At 39.8% G+C, this 20,854-nt stretch overlaps 1 protein-coding gene across 19 annotated transcripts in view; it reads right to left on the bottom strand.

The window, feature by feature from the left end:
• Positions 1 to 2,185: 2,185 nt before the first annotated feature.
• SAMSN1 (SAM domain, SH3 domain and nuclear localization signals 1) overlaps positions 2,186 to 20,854 on the bottom strand; it is a 185,897-nt gene continuing 167,228 nt past the window's right edge. For all 19 annotated transcript variants that reach the window (XM_063393906.1, XM_063393902.1, XM_063393905.1 and 16 more), the window contains 7 exons: positions 20,114 to 20,185; positions 19,380 to 19,535; positions 17,336 to 17,456; positions 15,814 to 15,965; positions 13,575 to 13,781; positions 11,913 to 12,063; positions 2,186 to 3,457 (listed from right to left, as the gene is read on the bottom strand). In XM_063393906.1, coding sequence (XP_063249976.1) covers positions 3,252 to 3,457; positions 11,913 to 12,063; positions 13,575 to 13,781; positions 15,814 to 15,965; positions 17,336 to 17,456; positions 19,380 to 19,535; positions 20,114 to 20,185 — 1,065 coding nt within the window. In that variant the 3' untranslated portion in view covers positions 2,186 to 3,251. The remainder of the gene's footprint in view (positions 3,458 to 11,912; positions 12,064 to 13,574; positions 13,782 to 15,813; positions 15,966 to 17,335; positions 17,457 to 19,379; positions 19,536 to 20,113; positions 20,186 to 20,854) is intronic.

The following is a 20,854-nucleotide window of genomic DNA, read 5'->3' as shown; positions in this document are numbered from 1 at the left end:
ATGGTACAGCAGCCCTCCTTTAATGTGCTGCCAGCTGTGGATGGCAGTCACATGGGGCTGAGCGTGGGGCAGCTCTGTTAAACACTGCTAACTCTGACCACAGATGGTTTTGGTTTGGGAAGGAGGAGGAGGCCTGACACCACCTGAATTTCTGACACCACCTGAATTTCTGTGGGGGTCACCAAGGCCTTTCAGAGTTGTGGCTCTCTGCTGTGGGCAGCAGCACACGTGTCAGTAGTCAGCCCTGGGGGAGACTGCTGCAGCTGCAGCACAGCCCTGTGCAGCCAGGAAATCCCCAGTGCCTGAAGGCTACAGGGGCTGCCCTCAGCAGCTTTGCCTCTGCTGTCACTGACTGGTTTTGCATCTCTTTACAACTGCAGGGAACAGGCTCCAAATAAGAGACTTGCAAATGTTTTAGTTCTCCTTAGAGGAAGGTTAATAAAATGAAAAGGGACGTGGCACTCTTGAGCAAGTGACAGAGAGGAACAGAACCTCTACTGCTTTCTTCTCTTCTCTATCTCAGGGACAATTTAAGGATTACTTGAAAGTCACTCAGATCTCCACCAGACTTTTTGCAAGAGTTCCTAGAATAACCTTTTATTCAGAGTTCCCAGCACTTAAACCAGTTGGCTATTCCAAACAGTTCAATCCATGATCCATGATTAACGAGACCACCAAGAGAGGAAAGCAAGTTGGGTCTGCTTCTTGTAGGAAACACATTTTTTTTTTCTTTGTGGCACAAAATTTCCTCATTTGTTTTCTCAGAACAGTGTGAGAGAGCGGAAGTGTCTCACTTTGAGATCTAATCTGCTCTGCCTTCACAGGAAGCTGTAAAAGTCTCAAACAAGCTTTCAGTTGATATATTTTTCTAAATAAGAAGCCCTTTGGACAAAGCCTTACTGCTCAGAGATCAGAGAGGTTGCTTAACCTTACACCTGTGTCCCCTTGCCATCAGCCCAACAGGCAGAGTTTAATTCCTGTAAAATATAGCAGCTGTTGGGTATTTTGCTCTGTTGAAAGCTTTGCCTGCCTCACTGCAGCTGGCTAGGGAGGCCTCTTTTCATTTGCAAATGCAAAAAAGTGCAAATTAACATTTCTCAGAGTATTTATATCAGGGCACAGCTCTGGTCTCTGTGGTTGTTAGTCCTTGACCCAGCTAGCTTAGCTTCTTCTTGACAGTCACAATCACACTGAGGCTCACCACAACAGACTTTTACAGGTTCAGCAATTTTGCATATGTCTTCAGCACCTGAGGACTGTGTGCCTGCCACAAAAGCCAAAAGATAAGCCCCTCTGAGCGGAATTCGAGCTGAATTTAGTCCTTCTCTAGAATGAGGGCCAATTCAAACCCATTCTTCTAGAAATTAAGTCATATTAAGTAATGTCAATACTGCATGTCATGAAACACTACTGGCTGGAAAAGCACTAGGAACAAATAGAGCTGTTTGATACAAGCTCTCACATCCTTCATCCCACCAAGGGTTCTGCATCCCCACCACGCCTGGCAGTGTGGGGTCATTGCTGCTAAATTATGACATTTGTTGCTGGTATGAACATTAATTATTATATATAATATAATAATAATACATTTTATATAATTATAAAATTACATATAATATATATCACAATATAATTATATAATTATATATTAAAAAGAAAACCAAATCATGGTAGCTCCCTTCTGGTGTATTTTTTTATGAACAGAGTTTATTTACTCCAAATCTTTGAAATCTTATTAATGCAATTTTCTAAAATTGCAATTTTTGTACTACAGCCCTCAAAGCAGATTTGTGCACTAGGAGTCTGACAGCAGGAGTCTTTTGAGTAGTCATGAGAAGTACAGAAAACACATTGAGTAAAAGAAAAAGAAAGGGAGAAAATATTTCCATTTGTTTATAGCTTCTTCAGAAATACTCTTTTTGGGGTGGAACTTTTCGTGTTTCATCTCTTCTGAAGGTGATTTTCTTTCAAGTTGTCAGCAACAGGTGGAAACTTTTTAACATAAATGCAAAATGTCTTAAATTATGAAAACTGTGTGACTAATGACTGAGCAAAAAGTCTCTCTGTTGATTTGATACACAGATTCTTATGCACGCTAAAAATGCTCAGTGAAATTACAATTTACTGTGTTAGTCTTACAAGAGAGCAGTCTTTGAAATGTAATGACCACATTAAAAATCAAGTATTTTTAAAGGTCTTAAACACATGATTCTGTTTATTATTGAAGGAAGTTCTCTAAAATAAGACAGGCAATTAAAATGTGTATTCCAGTGTGAAATATACTGGGAAAGACAATAAAATCTCAAATGAAAGACAGTCAGGTACAATAACCATGTTAGCTTCTGAGTTCTGTACACAAACAAATACCCTATTAACAAACTTCACACCACACACAAAAGGCAGCATCTTCACAAAACGTTATCATAAAAGCATAGCACTGATCCTGATGGGTTTTCTCTCCAAGTTTGAATTCTCTGTATAATGCTTGGGAACAGGTGGGAAAAGAACCGTAAAAAAATTGCCACTGCCTAAGCCATTTTGATGGCTCTGTTCTTCCAGAGATAGGACTTCCAGGTCCTTCCCAAGATAAGGACCACAGAGAGCTGAACTCATATTCACCCTAGAGTTCTCTCAAGCCTCCAGGGAAAAGTACAGGAAATGACAGTCTGTTTTGGAGCTCGTTTTGGAGCTCATTTTGGAGGCAAGTGGTGTGAAACAGCTTTAATATTAGTGAGAATTGGCTTGGTGCTTTTCAGAGTAGGGTGTGACTGTATCTACCTTTTTATTATGATGATATATCAATGAAAATACATTCTGTACACAAGTCAGCAAAACACAGATGAAAATAGAGACAGGGTGATTAATCCATATATATTTTAAAATAAATATGTACAGTATTTACATTTTGGACAGTTCCAGAAATGAACTTATCCAGATCACGAACCACTACCTAAAAAAATTCTTTTTTATTGTAGAAAATGCATTCACTGTACAAATATTTATAAATACTTCCGTATAAACTTTTTTGGGGAAATGCCTGTTTATTCATTGAAAAGAAAAACATGAGAAATTCTTATTATCAACTAACATTTACCTATCAAGTGTCCACATATGAAGCAGTTTAGAGCATCGTGAATCAGAAAAAAGTAGATTTTCAGTGTTGAGAATATTTTGTGTTCTGCTTCTGTGCCATCATACTGACAAATGTGATTGTCTTTTCTGAAAATCTGCAGAAAAGCAGCAGGACCGAATCAGTTTGGCTCACTGATTGTTATTGACTGCACCATGTCAGACAGGGCTTCTGGGTCTGCTTCTTCTTTACCATTATCTGAATTTTCTGATGAGATGTAACAGCCAGAATCTCTTGGACAGTCATTTAACTGTGATTTGTCAAAACTCTGGTGAAGGCTTAAGTTCTGCGTCTCCTGTCCAGCCTCACTTTTCTGCTCTTCTTCAACTAGAAAGAAAGAAAAAGGAAAGAAAAAAATGTCAATACATGTACCTTGGGAAAGCACTGAGATAGCAGCATGACTGATCTTGAAGAACTTTGGGAACAGAGCTGGTAATCTACACATGACTACATCAATATCGTTTGTCCATCAAAAACAGAAACCTCAGCATCTGGGAATTAAAAGTATGATTGCACAAGTGTAACAACATCTGAGTGGACACTGAGGTTGGTCTTTTTCCTTCTGGATGTTTCTCAGAGGTGAATGCTGGAGGCTTTGGCCTGATCCTTTCTGCTGAGGTCCTTCAGACTGTGCACAGTGCCTGGTCACTGTGCCCACAGATGGAACCTTTCCCCATCCTGTGCTCCTGTGTCCCAGAGTGGGGTACTGAATTAACCACAGACCCCACTGTGCCTTGTTTATAACACACTGCCCTATAGGTCTGTGTCTTTTGAGTGCAGCCCCACCATCTGATGTGCTCTCTGCAGGGAGAGAGAAAGCCCTGACCTTCAGAAAGGCTCAGCACAAAGATGTGATAACCAGCTTTTGTAGAGCACTGAGCTCTTCAGCACGAGTGGGTGGCTGATGGAAACTTCCTAAGCTTAGCTCTGTATCCAGGAGGTTATTTTCCAAAACACAGAAACCTCAGAGGAAGCTGAGATGCCTAATTTCTGCTGTATGGTTTTTGAACACTGTTCCAAAACTAAGTAGAAGCAAATTATCTTGCAAATAATTTACCCTTGTTTAGTTGTTGTATGACTAATCTGTTCAAATTCAAAAAACTGGAACTCAGTGGCAGTATCAACAAACCTCTCAGGAAAAGCTCAACAAGAGAGGACATACAAGTATATAACAACTCTTGTATGTGCTGGTTAAATATTTCCTCTTTCTGTTCTCTGGCTGTGAAGTACATGTTTACTCACAGTAAATGTCTTAAGAAAATAAACTATAAAATACAAATCTTTTCATTTCCTACTTATTTTCTTGTGCTGTTATCAACCTCCTGTAGCTGTAGTTTTACTTCAGACTGTATCTGGCTTTTCAAAGTATATGGAGCACATCTAAGAGGCAACAGATGGTTTTACTCAGATTTTTAGCCCTTCAGGAAAATGATACCTTTTTGCTTTTGCAAAGAAAGTTCCCTTCTTCCACTTGATTTGTTACTGTTTGGTTAAACAGTCAGTTCTGGATCTTTAGTTGTATTAAACTGTCTCAATTCAAGTTCAGGCAGAGTGGAAGTCCAAAGATATGAAGGATTTAATGCTGTGTCAAAATCTAAATCTATTTTAGTTCCTAGAATTTTAAAATTTCTACAAAGAACATTCATACTGACTTTTATTTCAATTGCTGGAAATTATAATATTTGGTAAAATGGGAAAGATTTTAAATTTGACTTTTTTTTCTATCTTGTATTGAATAACAGAATAAATTAGAAATGAAGGACTGAATTTTTCCACTCTTTTAGAGTGAAATGGAACAGTAGAAATTTCTTTGGAGACCTTTTTCATTGTGTGAGATTTCAACAAGCTTATTTCACAAAGCACTTTGATTTCTTGAGAAACATTCTGAGGTCTTGATGGAAGTCATGTAGATTTGTTTGGTCTGATTAAATGTGCTTAATATCTTCTAACTTCCAATTTCCTAATAAATTGGAAAACTAAGCTGATTTTTTAAAGAATCCAAAGTCTCAATTTAGTTATTTTTTCGGCAAAGTCTGAGGGTATAAGCATAACCAGATGTATTTAGGAAAATAATAAAAAAAATTGCTTTAAATATTTTCCAAACAATAGGAGTTCCACCTTGTTCCCAAACAAATTAATGGTTAATTGCATTTGCGTGAAAGAGGACACGTTGCAGCAGATTTAATTGATATCTGCAACTGTTTTATCTCCTTCTCACTTTACAGAACACAGTTTGTCATGTCAAATGTTATCTCTCCCTTTGCAAGGAAAATATTTGGTGGTGTAGGGCCCGATTGATTTCTGATTGAAGTCAGGAAGGAATTACAAAGCCGTCACCCGCGTGAAGATATTCCCGCCGCCGGTGGCAGCGCCTGAAGTGGTTCAGCACAAACAACAAACAACAGCCATGGCCCAGCAAAGCCTTGCCCTGAGTGTGTCTTCAGCTCCTTGCAGCACCACCCACCAGGGCCAAGGGAACCTTGTGCAGCCCTGGAGCCCTCCTGCCCTGCTGCCTCCCCGCTAATCCCCTCGGCCGCCTAATGCTGCCTTTTCATCTGCTGCTCCAGCCTCAGCGGCTGCCCGCCCAGCGCTGACCTAAAAAGTGTTAATCCTGTTTACATTTTCAAGGTCAGAGAGGAGCCCCCATCCACTTTGTTGGTTTTACAATGGGAAGAAGACCGAGTAACCAGTGGATTAAAAGGAAAATGAGGTCTCAGTCACTGTATTTGTGCCTTGTAACTGGTTGTCTAGATAATCTGAGCAGTTCCTAATTTTTTTTTTTATCAATCTCTCCCTGGTATGTTTCAGGGGAAAAATGCACAGACAAGCTTGGAACTGAGATTTCTTCTTCTTTTTTTTTTTTTTTAATCTGAATTTAGGTCAATTAGAAAAATGAGAAATTTCTATTTAGAAGACATACATATATGTAAAACTTCCAGAAAAACTATTGAATTCTAGTTGAATTTTCTTACATGAAAAACTGAAAATGAAAAATATTCAGGTGTTTGAGACAGTAAAAAATGTCGTATTTTCTATTTTTCATTCTAATCAGAAAAAGTTGGAAGAACAGTCCTCACCCTCCATTTTTTTGAAAAAAAAGACTGAAAGCAAACTTTGGTGCCTTTTTTTTTTTCTTCTTTAAAGCAGTCTTAAATATTATGCAGTAACTGCTAAACCACTTGAACAGGATGCTGAGTATCATAAAAATAGATAGCATGCAATTTTTGAAGTTGCTTCACAAGAAGAGCAAAGCAACTTTTGCTCTTTCTCTTTTTTTTTTTTTTTTTTAAGCTTTTAGCTCTTCTATTCCATTCTGCTTAAGTCCTTTCTCTAACATATACATGCTCAAATTCTACATTTAAAAAGGTATGTTTGCTGCCTTAATCTTTTGGACACCAGAAGAAAGCCACGCTGCACAGAAAACAGGAATTGATAAAATTAAACTGCCGTTAGATGTTGCGGAATCATCAGAAATAACTATCTTATCAACAAATGGAAGTTCTATCATTTTTCTACAGTAAAGCAGTTTCACATAAGATAAATGGCTCTCAGTCACTGTTGTCTATGATATGGCCAGAAGAGCCCAAGATATGCATCATTTTGACACATATATTCCACTACTCCTTTAGACAGTAGGATTATATTCAGACTTCTGAAAAAAATGTGAGGCCTTTAGCCTTGGTAAGAGATGTGTGATGCATCCCTTATCTACCTCACTATTTAGACCTTTAAAATGAGTTTTTGTTATTCAATGACTTAGATGTGCACGACACGTGCAAGGATAGATTTCTTTTTCCTTCACCAGCGCTTTTCCCCTTTCTAATGAGGTTAAAGCCCTGATTAGGGAAGCACTTTAATCTTGGGTTTAAGGGAATTCAACTCAAGAATGCACAGAGGTCACTCTGACACCTGTGCAGTTATGTCAGCTTAAACCAGATGAGTGGCAGGAGGCTTGGATTTTGTCTTGGACAAAAACAAGGTCACCCAAGAGCAAACCAAACTTCATGAATGTGCTCTCTGAGAGTTTGCCTTTGTGAGTTTTGTCCAGGAGAGCTGGGCTAGGAGCACTGTGCTCCTGGGAGGTGCTGCAGTGCCAGACTGAGCAGCACCTTTCAGTGACTAAAGACTCAAAACCACAGAACCACAGGATACTTGGAACAGACCTCTGGAGATCATCTGTCCCAACCTCTCTGCCAAGGCAGGGTCACCTGGAGTGGGTGACATGGGAATGTGGCCAGGTGGGGTTGGGGTGTTTCCAGAGAGGGACAGACTCCACACCCTCCCTGGGCAGCTGTTCCAGTGCTGTGCCACCCTCAGTGTAAAGTTCTTCATGTTGAGATGAAACTTCTGGTGTTTCAGTTGATGGCCATTGCTCCTTGCCCTGTCACTGAGCCCCACGAATAAAGTGAATTTTGGAGGATGAAGCCAGACCTCTCATGTATGTACATAGGCCACGTATCACCTGTTAGACCATCTAAGTGTGAAAATGAAATGAGAACTCACAAAGCATACAACTCAGAAAGGATCATTTTGGAGCAGTAAAGGGTGGTAATTCTTGGAAAAGACGCAGAGAAATCTGAAGTGGTTTGTGCAATACTTTAGGCATTCAAAAGACCAGATATTTTGTGGATATTTACAGATACACAACTTGAAATAATATATTCACTCAAATCAGTGGCATAGCTTTTGTGGGAGGGAAAAGTTGTTGAACAAGTGAGAACTTGTGGTGAAAACAGAAATGAGAAGATTCTTTTCTATCTAAAATCTGGAAGCAAACAGATGTGCCTGAAAAAAATAAAACCTGAAAAATACTAATACTTATTTAAGGAGGAGTTTCCTTGGGAAAACTGGCAGTATTATGTTCAGGCCAATGAGGTGTAGCACAGTACAGAAGAGGAGATTGTCTTTGAGCACTATTTGACCTTGACAAGATACTGTGTGATCCCATGTATTGATAGGGACTGCCCAGTGTAAAATGGAACTTGTGGTGCCTGATTCTCACATAAGGAATGTGACTGAGAACTGAAAGTCGTGTCCTTATCTATCTCCTACCTTGCTGTCCAAGAACAATAAATAAAGAATAAATCTTATTTGGTATTAATAGTGAAATTTAAAGTATGATCTGCACTTAAATATGAAAAGTAAGCTACAGAAATGGATTTGGGGAGATAAATGTAAAATATTATCCCCCAAATTGCACATATTCACCTTTTGGGGTTTTTCCATAAAATGAACTGTATGCACATATCCAATGAAGTCTAATTTTTCATTAGCTCAGAATAGCTTTGGACTAGTGGATTTCAGGGATGAACCTCTTGATTTAAATCATCAATGTGAGAAGAGAATCAAGCTTATTTTGCACACACAAAAACGTGTGTGACCTGGGAAGCCGTCAAGAAAAGAAGTTCCAAACTTCTTTTATTACTTTATTCATTAACCGTCCAGCAACTGCTTCACTTTAAAAATAGCATCCTACAAAAGCACAGACATCCATCTCCTGTCTAGGAACCATCTGGGAGAAGAATGGAAAGCTATTAAGAAATACTTTATGAAAAAGCCTTTTTTTTTTTTCTTCCCTCACAGCCATGAATTCATGGAAACCAAGACTTTTGCCCCAAACATATAGGTCTGACCAATTTGTTGAAAATCTAAAAAGATATCTGAGAAGGGTGGGAAGGTCATGAGGAGCTTACAAATCCTTTCAGTTCTAGGATAGCCTTGCTACATGAAGTACTTGAAGATGATGAATTTGGACTGGACTCCCAGGAAAGGGAGAAAGAAGATAGTGCAGTAATAGAAAGAAAAATCTTAAAAAACACTGTGTGGTAGCATTTGCTAAATAAAACTTTTTAAAATTCATGGTATAAGATGGGTAAAATTTATTCTTTCAGTTTCATTCAGGTCTAAATCAAATTTAAGATTAAAAAAATGTCACTGCCAAAAATCCCATATTTTGCATGGTTTTAAGTAGCATATAATGTGGACTGCTGCAGGTCTTTTGGTTAGAAAACTCAATAAATGTTTGTTCTGCAAAATGAATTATACACCACAAGTATGTGTCATGAAGAAATTACTTAGTATAACATAGAATAAATGTCAAGAAAAAGCCAAGAAATGACAAAGAAATTAAGAGCCTTGTAAAAACTGCTGGACATCTCACAAGATCAGATTTCACATTAAAGAAATATGAAATCTTGTTTTACTACATTTATAGGAGGGTCTAGTAAAATGAGGCTATGTTCCAGCACACTTGGCTGTTCTGAGTAATAGCAGTGTCACAAAAACTCAGAAACCCTTGTGTTTCAACTCTGGGCCATACCTGCCTCTCCATCCATTAATCAAACATGTGTTTCAAGGAAGCATAAATGGAATGCAGAGTCATGGAAATCTTCCAAGCTCTGTGAGAAAGATGGGCCTAGAACAGTAAATACAGTCTATGGCCTTAGCTTATTTTTTTCATGAAGTTTATTTTTTAAAAGTGAACTTTTTATCTGGAAAGTGCTGAAATTCTATCTAGAATTCTCTTGGCCAGTAAACAGATTACATTGTAGATGTGAGTAATTATGCAGCTCACTTCTAAGCAATGCACAAAATCAATTTTAATTAAAAAATCATTTATGCTGGATTGAGCCATGCCCATTTAGGAAAAAAAAATATTGACCCAGGAAAGTTCAGTCCAGATGCAGAATTCACTTTCACAGTAGCACCCAGCTCTTTCAACCCAATTTTCCAATGTGATTGACAGAAGGACAAAGAGGTCAAATGATTGGTACAACGTCAGACTCATGCGGAGCTTATCCCCAAGATCATCTTGACTCCCTGTCTTTTGTTATAACAACTTAACAGATAGCTTCTATCCACTTTGGTCTTTAGTATCCCTCTTTCTGGAACAGGTTGTTCAGTTCTGTCCCCACCAGTCACGTGACAAATGCTCTGAGCCCTTTGCAAGCAGAAAAGGCAAGAATGCAAGAATCAAACTAGGACAGTATTTACTCATGGCCTACCTTAGAATATGCATGAGTCTTACAAAATTTAACTAGACTTAAATGAATGCTTATAGCTGGCATGACACAAAAATATCTTGTGGTTCTGGTCCCTTCTGGTCAAAATTATTTGATTGAATTTGAATACTGGAAAGATTTGCTATACTTATCTAAAGTGCATCTGAAACAAATATTAATTTCATCTCTTAAAATATGACTATAGTGTCGTCACTGATTCTGAAGCATGGACCACTTTGTAAGATTTAATGTTATTGTTCCCAGAGATGTTACAAGAATTTGAACTATTAGACTACCATGCAGATAACATCAGGAACACTGATTTGCGTGGAGAAGTGACTTAATCCTATGCTGCCAAAGTAGGAAGAACCCAATTTAGATAATAAAGGTGAATATATTAATTTTCAGTGTATGGGGCATGTAAGGACCTTGTTAGGTTTGGTTCTAGCACAGGTGCATGTAGAGCATTAAGTGTTAAGACACGTTCAGTATGGAAAGCTGCTTGCTCTGCTTTTTTCTACCCAGCAAGTACAAACAGCGAACCATACTCTCACCACTGCAGAACAGTTTGCACTGGTGTGGTCTGTTGGAAACCACTGCGTTTCAGTTTGCCTTTCACACTGATGCAAGACTGAAAAATTACAATCTAGCGTTTTTCTTTACTATTTTTCTGGTGTTAAATATGCAAAAACATTCACAATAAAAGGTGCAGAAAGCGCAGCAAGGCTGGTTGCACCAAAAAACCCACAGTATACTCAGTATATACGTTTTCAGGTGACTTCCTGGTAGGTCCCTGCAATAAAACTTCTGCAAAATATAACCCTTTTTTTTTTTTTTTCTGGATTCATTCTTTGAATTGTTGCTTCTACATGGACAGCCCTTCAAGAGTTCTTTTCAAACCTGTCATCTCACAAAGCTATAGACCAGAAAGAACTTCTGAACCTGGAGGGCAAAGAAAACCTTTCTATTGCCACTCCAACATGTTTGCAAGAGGCTTCCTCTGGAATCTGAATAAGAACAGGAACAACTTAATGTACAAATGAGATTCAAAAAATGCCCAAAATATTCAGCAAAGAAAGGAAAGCTGCCTACATACTGAGGAGGTAATAAGTGGATGCCTGACAAAAATTGATATTAAACTATCCATCCCAGGAGGACATTGTTTATCCTTCTCTCTCTTTCCTGTGCTTCTCCATTGGAAGTATACATTTGATGACATGACTGCTCAGCATAGGGGGAGTATGCACAAATATTAATGAAGATGAAAACACCTCCTGTTTTGGCTGAGTGTCTAATTAAGTAGCTGCTAGCTGTACTTTCTAAAAAAATTGACATAAATTATTTACAGTTCAAAGTTAGGCTGGAAATATCATTAAAATATAATGAGTTTTTTTTTCCTGTTTTGTATCCTAGCTTTTCTACTCCCCACAAAAGGAACAAGTGAAGAAAACAAAATGGTGATAAATACAGTTGCACATACACACCCTATATGTTCAGCTCTTGGAAGCTAACCACAAACACAAGTTAGATTGATTTTTTAGAGAAGAATGCAAACCAGCTATTGTTTTATTTTCTCTTTTCTTTACAATACTTTCCTCTGAATAAAGCTAACTTGGATAAGGATTTAAGTGTGGGATGAAGCTAGGGAAGAAAAAAATTGTAATTATCTGCAGAATGTTGTTTTAAAAAATTAAAGAAATTTCTTTACTGGAGCTGTTTGAACTAACCTCTTTTGCTTAAGTTACTAGTGCATATACTCTAAATGAATCCATAACACTTACTGTCACAGTCCTGGAGATTTTCAATTGCTGATAACAATCTTGCCCTGTCTTCTGGGTTCGAAATATTTAATTCAATAAGGTGGCTCTCCTGTAGATCCTTTAAGTCCTCTAGAGTTTCATAGCCATTCAGCAGGAGGGTTGAGGCATATTCCTATGAAAGGAAACAAGTGTTATATTTGGTAGAAGAATAGGCACAATTTCACTTTTTCTTTTTGGTCAGGCTGAAATGGGCTCTGTTCTCCAGTCCAATTCACTTAACTCTGGCAGAGGTGGAGAGCAAGAGGGAGCAGAGGCAGAGATGCCTGGGAGTCCTCCTGGCCATGCCAGCATCTGTGCCTGAACTCCACAGCACAGTCCAGCAGCAAACACAACCAGGGCAGAGCTCTGTCAGAAATTACTTAATCTGCTGAGTGTCTGGACTTTTGTGGGTCACTCCATGAGTGTCTCCCACACTGAGGCCACAAAGGCCTCTGATGAAAGGAGTGCTCTGCCTTTTCACAGGAGGAACCCCTCGATACAAGCAAGGGGAGAAGCAGAGGGAGCCCTCGGCCCTGCTGTGTCACACAAGGTCCCCCTTGAGCTGTGTGTCAACTCAGTACACAGCTCTGTGCATGCTCCAGGGAAAGGAGTGTTTGCATCAGCAGCAAAGCAATTACCCTTATTAAAAATGTTACTTGTAAATCACGACCTCGTTACACTTTGACACTCAGTCAAGATCTAGGGTTGCGGGGAGGGAGAGAGATGCAACATGAGCATAGTGCAAAAACACTATTGCTCCCTAAAGAGCACAGGAAATTAGAAACACAAATTCTCAGTTTTGGCACTGGAGTCAGACTGCAAATTTCAGTCCCTGAAATGTCCACAGCCACGCATCTCCTAGACTTAGGCACACAGCTGCAGTCAGGCTGACCTGACAAGTCACCAGTGTCCCTGTCTGAGTGGAATTTCCTAGCCCAGCCACATGATGAGGTAAAATGCAGTTCTGTAAGCAACTCATGATGCCTTTCCTGGTCTTAAAAATTTAGAGCCAGACATGGTTAAGGGATAAGGGGTTTTTACCTCAGTATTTTAATAAAGATCCTTATGGGTGCACCACTTTGCCAAGGTGGAATGTGCCTCAATGCACACACATGATAAATCACATATACAATTTATAGACCTTAAAAATTAGCATATCTAGCAAGGATACCCCAATAGGAGGCCTGGATGAATGGTGTGATATTCCCCCTTGGATGGGCCAAAGCTCTAATTTAGGATATGTTCTAGAGAGGACCTTGGTTTCCCAAGATAACGTAGGGTTTTCCAACCTCCTACTATGAGGCCTTTAGGATGTTTGGTCTCCTGGCCTAACAGAATAGTAGGACTATGCAAAGTTATCAGACTTAAGGAATTACTGATATTCATGCTAAGAATACTGAGGATACATAGAAGTTATATAAAATGTATGTAAAAGAAAAGGCAAAAAATCATCTTGGCATCGACTCACATCAGATAAAAGACAGATACGAGGCTGCTTTGTTTTGCTTTGCTTTGCTTTGCTTTGCTTTGCTGATATCAAAACTGCTGAAACCTGCCTTTCTGCTCCTGCCTGTAAATGACATGCAGACCCAAGCACAGAGAAAGGGAACATTTCAAACAGAGCTGGGAAATGCCTTGGCTGACCTGCAGGTGGACACATTCCAGGAGCTCTTTCAATGTTTTGGGCTTGGTCCTTTTGCTTCCTCTCTGTGGGTTTATCTTTCTGGGTGCAGCTTCTTCTTCCAAGATAACATCCACGTAAATGAACTTGAAATTTCCCACTTTGTTGTTCAGCATGCCTGTCCATATGCCCATGGGAGTCTTGCAGATGATATCTATGATGTCTCCTTTCTGGAACAATAAATAAAGCACACTACTTCTTACAACACTGGTATGTTACATGTAGCTTTTCCTCTATGGACCAAAACAAGCACTAGTCAGCGCAAAGTAACTTTTTTTAATTACCTAGATTTAGTGCCTTTGCTTTTATAAAATCCCAGGAAAATAACTACAGATAGTGGAACTAGTCCTTATCTCCAAACCTTTGCAAAGGAGAGGTGAGCATAAGCAGCCCCTCTCACTATTTTTGTGCTCCATCTGGTCCCTGAAAAGGGATAGGGTTTCATCAGCAGTTAACTTTTGTCATGGGCAGTAGGCATAGTTTTGGCAAAAAGCAAGGGATTACTGTAAGGTTATTTTCAAAATATATGTCATAGCATTTTCAGAATAATCTTATTATCTACCCTCTCAAGGGTCTTCAAAAACAGATAGCTGGTCTGTGTGAAAGGTGGACTCTTATCCATCTTACAGTATAAAATACTGGCTACATTTCTCAAAGATAATAAAGAACATTTAACTCCCTTAACAAATATGAGTGCTCAAAAGGGTGACAACACAACTATTTCAAGAGGGCTTTTTGATAAAGGTGTTCACAGGCACACTGTGGGAACCAAGGTCTCATCTCAGGAAAACAGTCACTCTGAGTAATTCTCATAGCCAAAAGGCTCTTACAAAGTCATACACACTACACATCTTGCTCCCAAGGACCTCAAAAATGAGCCCACTCTTCTTGGTACATATCACAGGAAAATGCTGAAAGCCTTGAAGAGTTATCCAACGAATGCCTACTTTGTTTGGAGTTCTGTTACAAGGTTAGAAATCAAACTCAGCTTCTTGTGTCCACACCTCCAAGACTTAGGTCTTTTCTGGTCTGGTCAAAGAGCAGCAAGCCAAGAGGTTACCCTAGTTTTGGTACAAACCCAAGTACAAAAGTGACTGTGAGCTGGTGACCTGGTTTAGTTAGAGCATGGGGCTCAGAGCTGTGAGCACAGTTAAAATGGAAACTAAACAAACATTTATTTAAAGCTCTATAAGCATACATTAGTCTACAGACTCATGCAAACTCAGAAGCTTCAGATGTGGATGCAGCTCAGGATTAGGCAGTGGCTCCAAGCCAAGCTGCAGATGCACTTGGGATTCAAATTCAGGGTACTGAAATTTTGTGTGATAAATATATGGGATTTCAACCCTAAGTATTAGTTTATAATTCCAAAATACACCACCCTAGTGACTAAAAAAGAAACCTGTATGAGCCAGCAGATATTTGCCACTTCATGCCCAGTTAAATATCTAGAACACTTTTATTGTATTAAAAGAAGTGCCCTAGATGTGGCTGGAAGTGGAGGACAAGTGCTGAAGACTGCAAGTACCAGCAGAGTAACAGCTCTCATCTAGGCCACAGAGGAGAAGAGGGAGTCTGTGAGATACAGAGTTTGGCAAAAAGAAGAGGCTGTGAAGAGGAAAGACTCTGAAGGGCTGTATTTTTTCAGTAATGTTCAACTGGGCTCCTGTTTGTTGCTCTTCTTCCTCACTCACACAGCCCACGCACCCCCTGCCATGTCTGGGCTGAAGAAGGTTCATGGTTCAAACATAGGCTTAAAGAAAAGTTTAATGGAAAGGCAAACCGTTATTTTTTTAAAGGCAATTGGTGCCACTGAGCTTTGGATATATCCTAGTTGTGACTGGGAAAGCCTGGGGAGACAACTTCGCACCCTGTGAGACTTTACTTTTTCTTACTCCAGACCATGTATGTGGGAAGCAACATGTATTTTGCTCTGAGGAAGGCTGGGGTATATAGGGAGATACCATGAAGAGGTTCCTACCTGGAATCTGTGCCTTAAAAAAGCCTTTAGCATCACTTGGCTTTGCAGCCTTGCCTGAACTAAGTCCTTACAGAAGCGTTGTGAAGCCAGACCAGCCTTGCCTTTAGCGTGTTCCACGCGCTTGGCGGTTCAAAGCACATTATTCAGCGTGTTATTTACATGCCAGGAACGGTGCCCCGGCACAGCTGGCGGGAAGGCAGGAGTGCTGGCGGGTGGCTCACCTTGATCTTCAGCGAGTCGGTGTCGTAGGGGCTGGGCGTGAAGTCGGTGTGCACCCTGGCGCGGCCGCAGAAGGGCCCGCTGTAGGGCGCCTCGTCCTCCAGCCGCAGGCTGTCCCTGTTGCTGGCGCCGTCCGAGCAGCTGGTCACCCCACCTGGGAGACAGGCAGCTGAGAGACCCCGTGCCCAGTGCCAACCCTGCCCAGCAGCCCACAGGGAAGCCTTCAAAACCACAGAGCGCATTCTGTGCGGGTTTGACACGTCCCAGGGTCGAACTACATTCAATAAAAATCATGCTACTAGAGGCAGAAGAAAATGGGTAGGAGATCTTTCATTAATATCTTCCCTAAAGTAATCGTTTTCTGGTGATGATACTAATACACTATGCATTTTATTTACAGACTTCTTGAAATATTACCTCTGCAGATTAATAAAATGTACCCTAAAAGTGCAATTTAGCGAATTAATTCTGCTGAACTTCTCCTGTTTATTCAGCGAAATGAAAACAAGTACTGTAGAAGTTATTTTATTTCATTCCAGAGCTAGCTGAAACATCAAAGGAACCTGCATTGCAGAGGGAAATTTTAATCTTATCAACATTTCTGCCTGTCATTTTATCCAAGTTGAGCAATAAAATATCAGCAGAGTAATTCAGGCAAATTTGAGCAAGCTCTGCAATATCCCATCCAAATATGTTTTTAGATAAGAGCAGCGGTGTGTTGGAAGTAAACTCCCATATACGATTTTCACAAATCACGTCACAGAAAATGATCATAAAAATGGTTTTGTTTGAGGTGATTGCTTAAGTGCACGGTTCCATCTCGGGGCCAGATTAACTCTAAGTGCAAATGGACTGGGCTGCAGCTCCAGCCTGCACTCAGGGCTGGGGCAGTGCCTGCAGGGTGGCACAGCAGTGTCACCAGCGATAGCTGCGCCCTGCCACCCAGCAAATATCCACAGCAGAGCAGCACAGAGCGAGGTGCAGGCACATTCCTTGTCAGAGACTCCTCTGCCCTCTGACTCCCCTGGTGGGGGAGGGTTTTCAGTGGGTTTCAGGTGGGCTGTGTCCCTCTGCATCACGTCCCAAAGCTGCCAGGTCAGACCCACATCCCTCACCATCTCAGAGAGATTTTGTCTGCCTCACGTCTCCAGGGCAAAGGATGAACTCACAGCCAGTCTGCCAGGAGAGGATGCTTGTGTGGCTGCACCCAGTGACTGCAAACCCAGCACTATGCCAGTGATGGCCCCACAAAAACTTATGGCATACATACCAGCAATATGCCCTATAATTCATGTTGGTTTTTTTCTTCAGTTAGTATTTCCACTCTTAAAAACACTCAACTTATTTCTGGATAGATGTATATCTACCCTAGCTGCTACCCATTTAACCAAATTACATTTTTGTCTGCCAGAATGAGGAGTTCTCTACCATCACATTTTTGATCACCAGCTCTGTTCCACAGACATAAGCAATAACTATATTGATCCAATGGCTAAATAAGAAGTGTAGGTGTCTTGTACTTACTAGATGAGCTCTGGCCACTGTTCAGACTGTAGAGACTTTCCAAAGAGTCACTGGTTTTTAGGGAGACCTTCTCAGTCTGTGTTCCACCACCAGGATCATTGTCATCTTTCCCCTCTTCATTCTTTAACACAAAAAAATCAAATGTTAACCCCCAAGAAATATATCTTAGAGAATTTTTTGTTTGTTTGTTTTAAAGCATAATTGGAGATTAGCTCATCATTGCACTTTATTAAGAACTCCTTTGTGAGAGAAGGCATTTTAGAAGTTGATGCCTGGTACTAACCATGCCCAACAATCATCCCTAGTATTTTATGATCCTGGAGAAATTCCCTGTCTTGTTTCTGCCCCACTCCATCCCATCCCTGCTCAAACAGCTAAGCACCATGGCAGAGCTGCAAGCTTGTAGGAAATTTATAGGCAGCCTGATAAGATTTTGTGTGCTTGTCTCAGGGAAGGAAATACAGAGCTCAGTTCTGAAAGCAGGTGCTGAAGGGCTGACTGACACAGCTGTGTTCTGCACTGAACCTGTGAAGGTGGTGGTTGCCTGGGGACAGGCTGGGGACAGCTTGCACACACTTAGGGCTCCAGTTCTAGCACCGTGCTCACCACACTGCCCAACATTCACCCTGTGCAGCTCAGAATTAACAGGTACGTGTTTCTCTCAGAAAATCTAATGGTGTATGAAATTGGCCTCCTGAGTTTATACCAATAAATCACACCTCAGGAATCGCAGCCTGTTCAAAACAATAAGATCCATATTTCAGTCAGTCACAGTTAAGTTATAAACGATGTAACAGATAAATGAAGTAGGGATGATCTTTCAAAGGGAGGGATTTTCCAGCAGAATTCATCACGTTGCCAGTGCATGTGATATCCAGATGCAACTGAAACTTCCTTCAGCACATTATATTTGGGGAAAAATTAGTTATTCATCAGTTAGATGATGATGCAAAAATGTACGTGTGTGAAGTAGAGACCCATACAGGTACATACTAAGCAGAGCACTGAAATAAAAAAACTATACTGGTTTTCAACAAGAACTGTGCTTGTTACCAGCCAGCAGCATAAAAAAAATAATCAGGAGGCTGGTATTGATTGTCATCATCTCTGGCAGGAAAGAAGATCATGCTACATGTGTGTCCAACCACATAATCCATTGAATTTCTGTCACAGGAATTGTTGCTTTAAATGTGCAGAAAGGAAATATAAAAATATAACATAAAGATCATGGACTGCATTTTAGAAAAAGAATAAAAAAAGGAAACTAAACTAATGAAATATGGATCTTTGTCTTGGTGCTCCAAAAACTATTTAAAGGTGTCCTGTGAAAAAATATTTTCTACTTGTGAGGTTCCTCATTTCTTTTCCTTACTTGATATTGGCACGTGAGATAGGATGCAGGCTAGCTAGATTTTTTGGGGATTGTTAAGTGTGACAAGTTTTTTTCCTTATGTTTTTAAATTTTGGAACATACTGACACAAAGTACTGAGAAAACAGTATGCCGTATGTGCAAGATTATGTTTTTTATGTTTAATAAAGATAGTTTCACTAAAATTAGAGAAAGGAAAAGGAGATAAGGCGTATGAGTTGGAATTCTTTAGGATGCTGGCTGACCTTTGCAAAAGGGACTTCAGAAATAGTTGTATTGGGAGATGAATTCTTCTAATGAAGCCTTTTGTACAAACTGAGCATCAGACTGATGATGGGGTTCAACCAATACTCCTCGTGCCTGCATGAGGAGGGGTTTTTTTGTGCTCATACACACATGCTCATACAAATGTTCCTTGATGAAAAAGCAAAATTAAATGATGTAAAACTCCCATGACTCTCTTGGGCCCTTACTGTGTGATTTGTGTGTGCACTAAAATGCACATGAAGGAACAGGTACATACCAAAAGCTGGCTTAGTTCAATATGCGTTGTTACCCTGTTTTTATGGTTTGTCACAACTGAGGACAGTTGAAACATGAACAGAAAAAATGCACATAGTGTTTTTACTTCACATGTATTTCCAACAAACACAAGGCTCTTAGGCTGTATTTACCATCTCCTCAGAGAGTGCCTTGATGTATTTTTTCCCCATCTTTTTCTTCATGGTAAGTGAAATGGCTCTCATCTTCTTACTCAGACTTCCTCCATTATTTGCTGCTTTGATTTGTACTGCTTCCCCGATGTCACTTATAGTCTCCAGTTCAGATATCTGTTTTGAAATCATAAAGTAAGCAGTAATTTTTCACCGCGAAAATAAAATGCAGCATACTGAAGCAGGAATTGCTGGAAAATATTTAGGACACTAACACAGTTAGCATGACAAAATTCAGTCATGGCCATTATCCTTGGAAACTGTGTACCTAAACAGGTTTGCAGTGCAAAACTCTATGTATGAATGGCAGAAAGAAAATATATTTTATGGTAGGTAATTTTTTCCCCATTATTTATTGTCCCTAATATCAATAAGAACATGAGGGGATTTTTGCAGAGGTCTTGAAAACAAAAGTGAGACATCTGTGGGTTACTTGTAAAGTGCTGGTATGCACCAATGAGAAGTGCATTTTTTTTTTAAAATTGTTTCTATTTTCATATCAAAGAGCCCAAGTTTAGGTGTGATTCTCTTGTTAGTTTTGTCAAGGCCTCAATCCCTCAGACAGATGCAGGCATACAAGCAAAGCTCTCACCACTGTAAAATTTACACAATAGCTTCCCAATGCTTTTGCATAACTGTCATGGGGAAGTGAGCAGCAGAAATTTAAACTTTAAATGTAAATTTAAACTACAGACCTCAGCTGAATCATCTGCCTTGGATATCGAGTGATGCCTGAAGCGGTCGAAGCTTCCAAAGCTGCTCGTGCGCTGTAAGGAAAAAGAGAAGACAAACCTTGAATCACTGGTGGTGTTTTCCTTTGTTCTGCTGTTAAGACTTTAACAAAACTGTCAAGCCACCTGTTGGTGTTAAAAATCCCTCCCATGTCAGCAGATCATGAACTGCTACATCCATCTAGAAACAAAATACGAGGTGATTGCAGGGTGAAAAAAAATTGTGACTGTACAGGCAGAATTAGAAAAATAAGTAAGAGATACAATACTGCTTCAAATACTAATTAGGTAATGGATATGATACGTTCTTCTACATCTGTTTCACTTTATTTATGTATGTAAATAACCATGCATTATTTGCAGGTAAGAAAGTCTTGTTTATGAGTTTCAAAAAAACCCAAGTCTATTGCTTGTATCATAAATATGATACAAGCAATAGACTTGGTTTTGGTGGTGTAAATTGTGGCAATTTCTACAATGTATTTTTGCAGCTGGTGAGACAATTTATGGTTCTTTACCATCAGGAAAGAGCAAGGACTGCTGAGGATTATGAATGCATCTTGTCCAAAATGCACACAATGCAGAGGAAGTAAGTAACACAATAGTCAGGCAGGCCTCGTGCTTCTCTTCCCAGTTTTCCAATTAGAAATTCTGATTTTTAAACATAAATGAGCACAATTTTCTGCCATGCCACAGCTTTACTTG

The sequence above is a fragment of the Prinia subflava genome, chromosome 3 (genome assembly GCF_021018805.1).
Source record: "Prinia subflava isolate CZ2003 ecotype Zambia chromosome 3, Cam_Psub_1.2, whole genome shotgun sequence".
NCBI lineage: Eukaryota > Metazoa > Chordata > Aves > Passeriformes > Cisticolidae > Prinia > Prinia subflava.
Note: the sequence above shows the minus strand (reverse complement) of the source record. Positions and strands in the feature narration are given on the sequence as shown.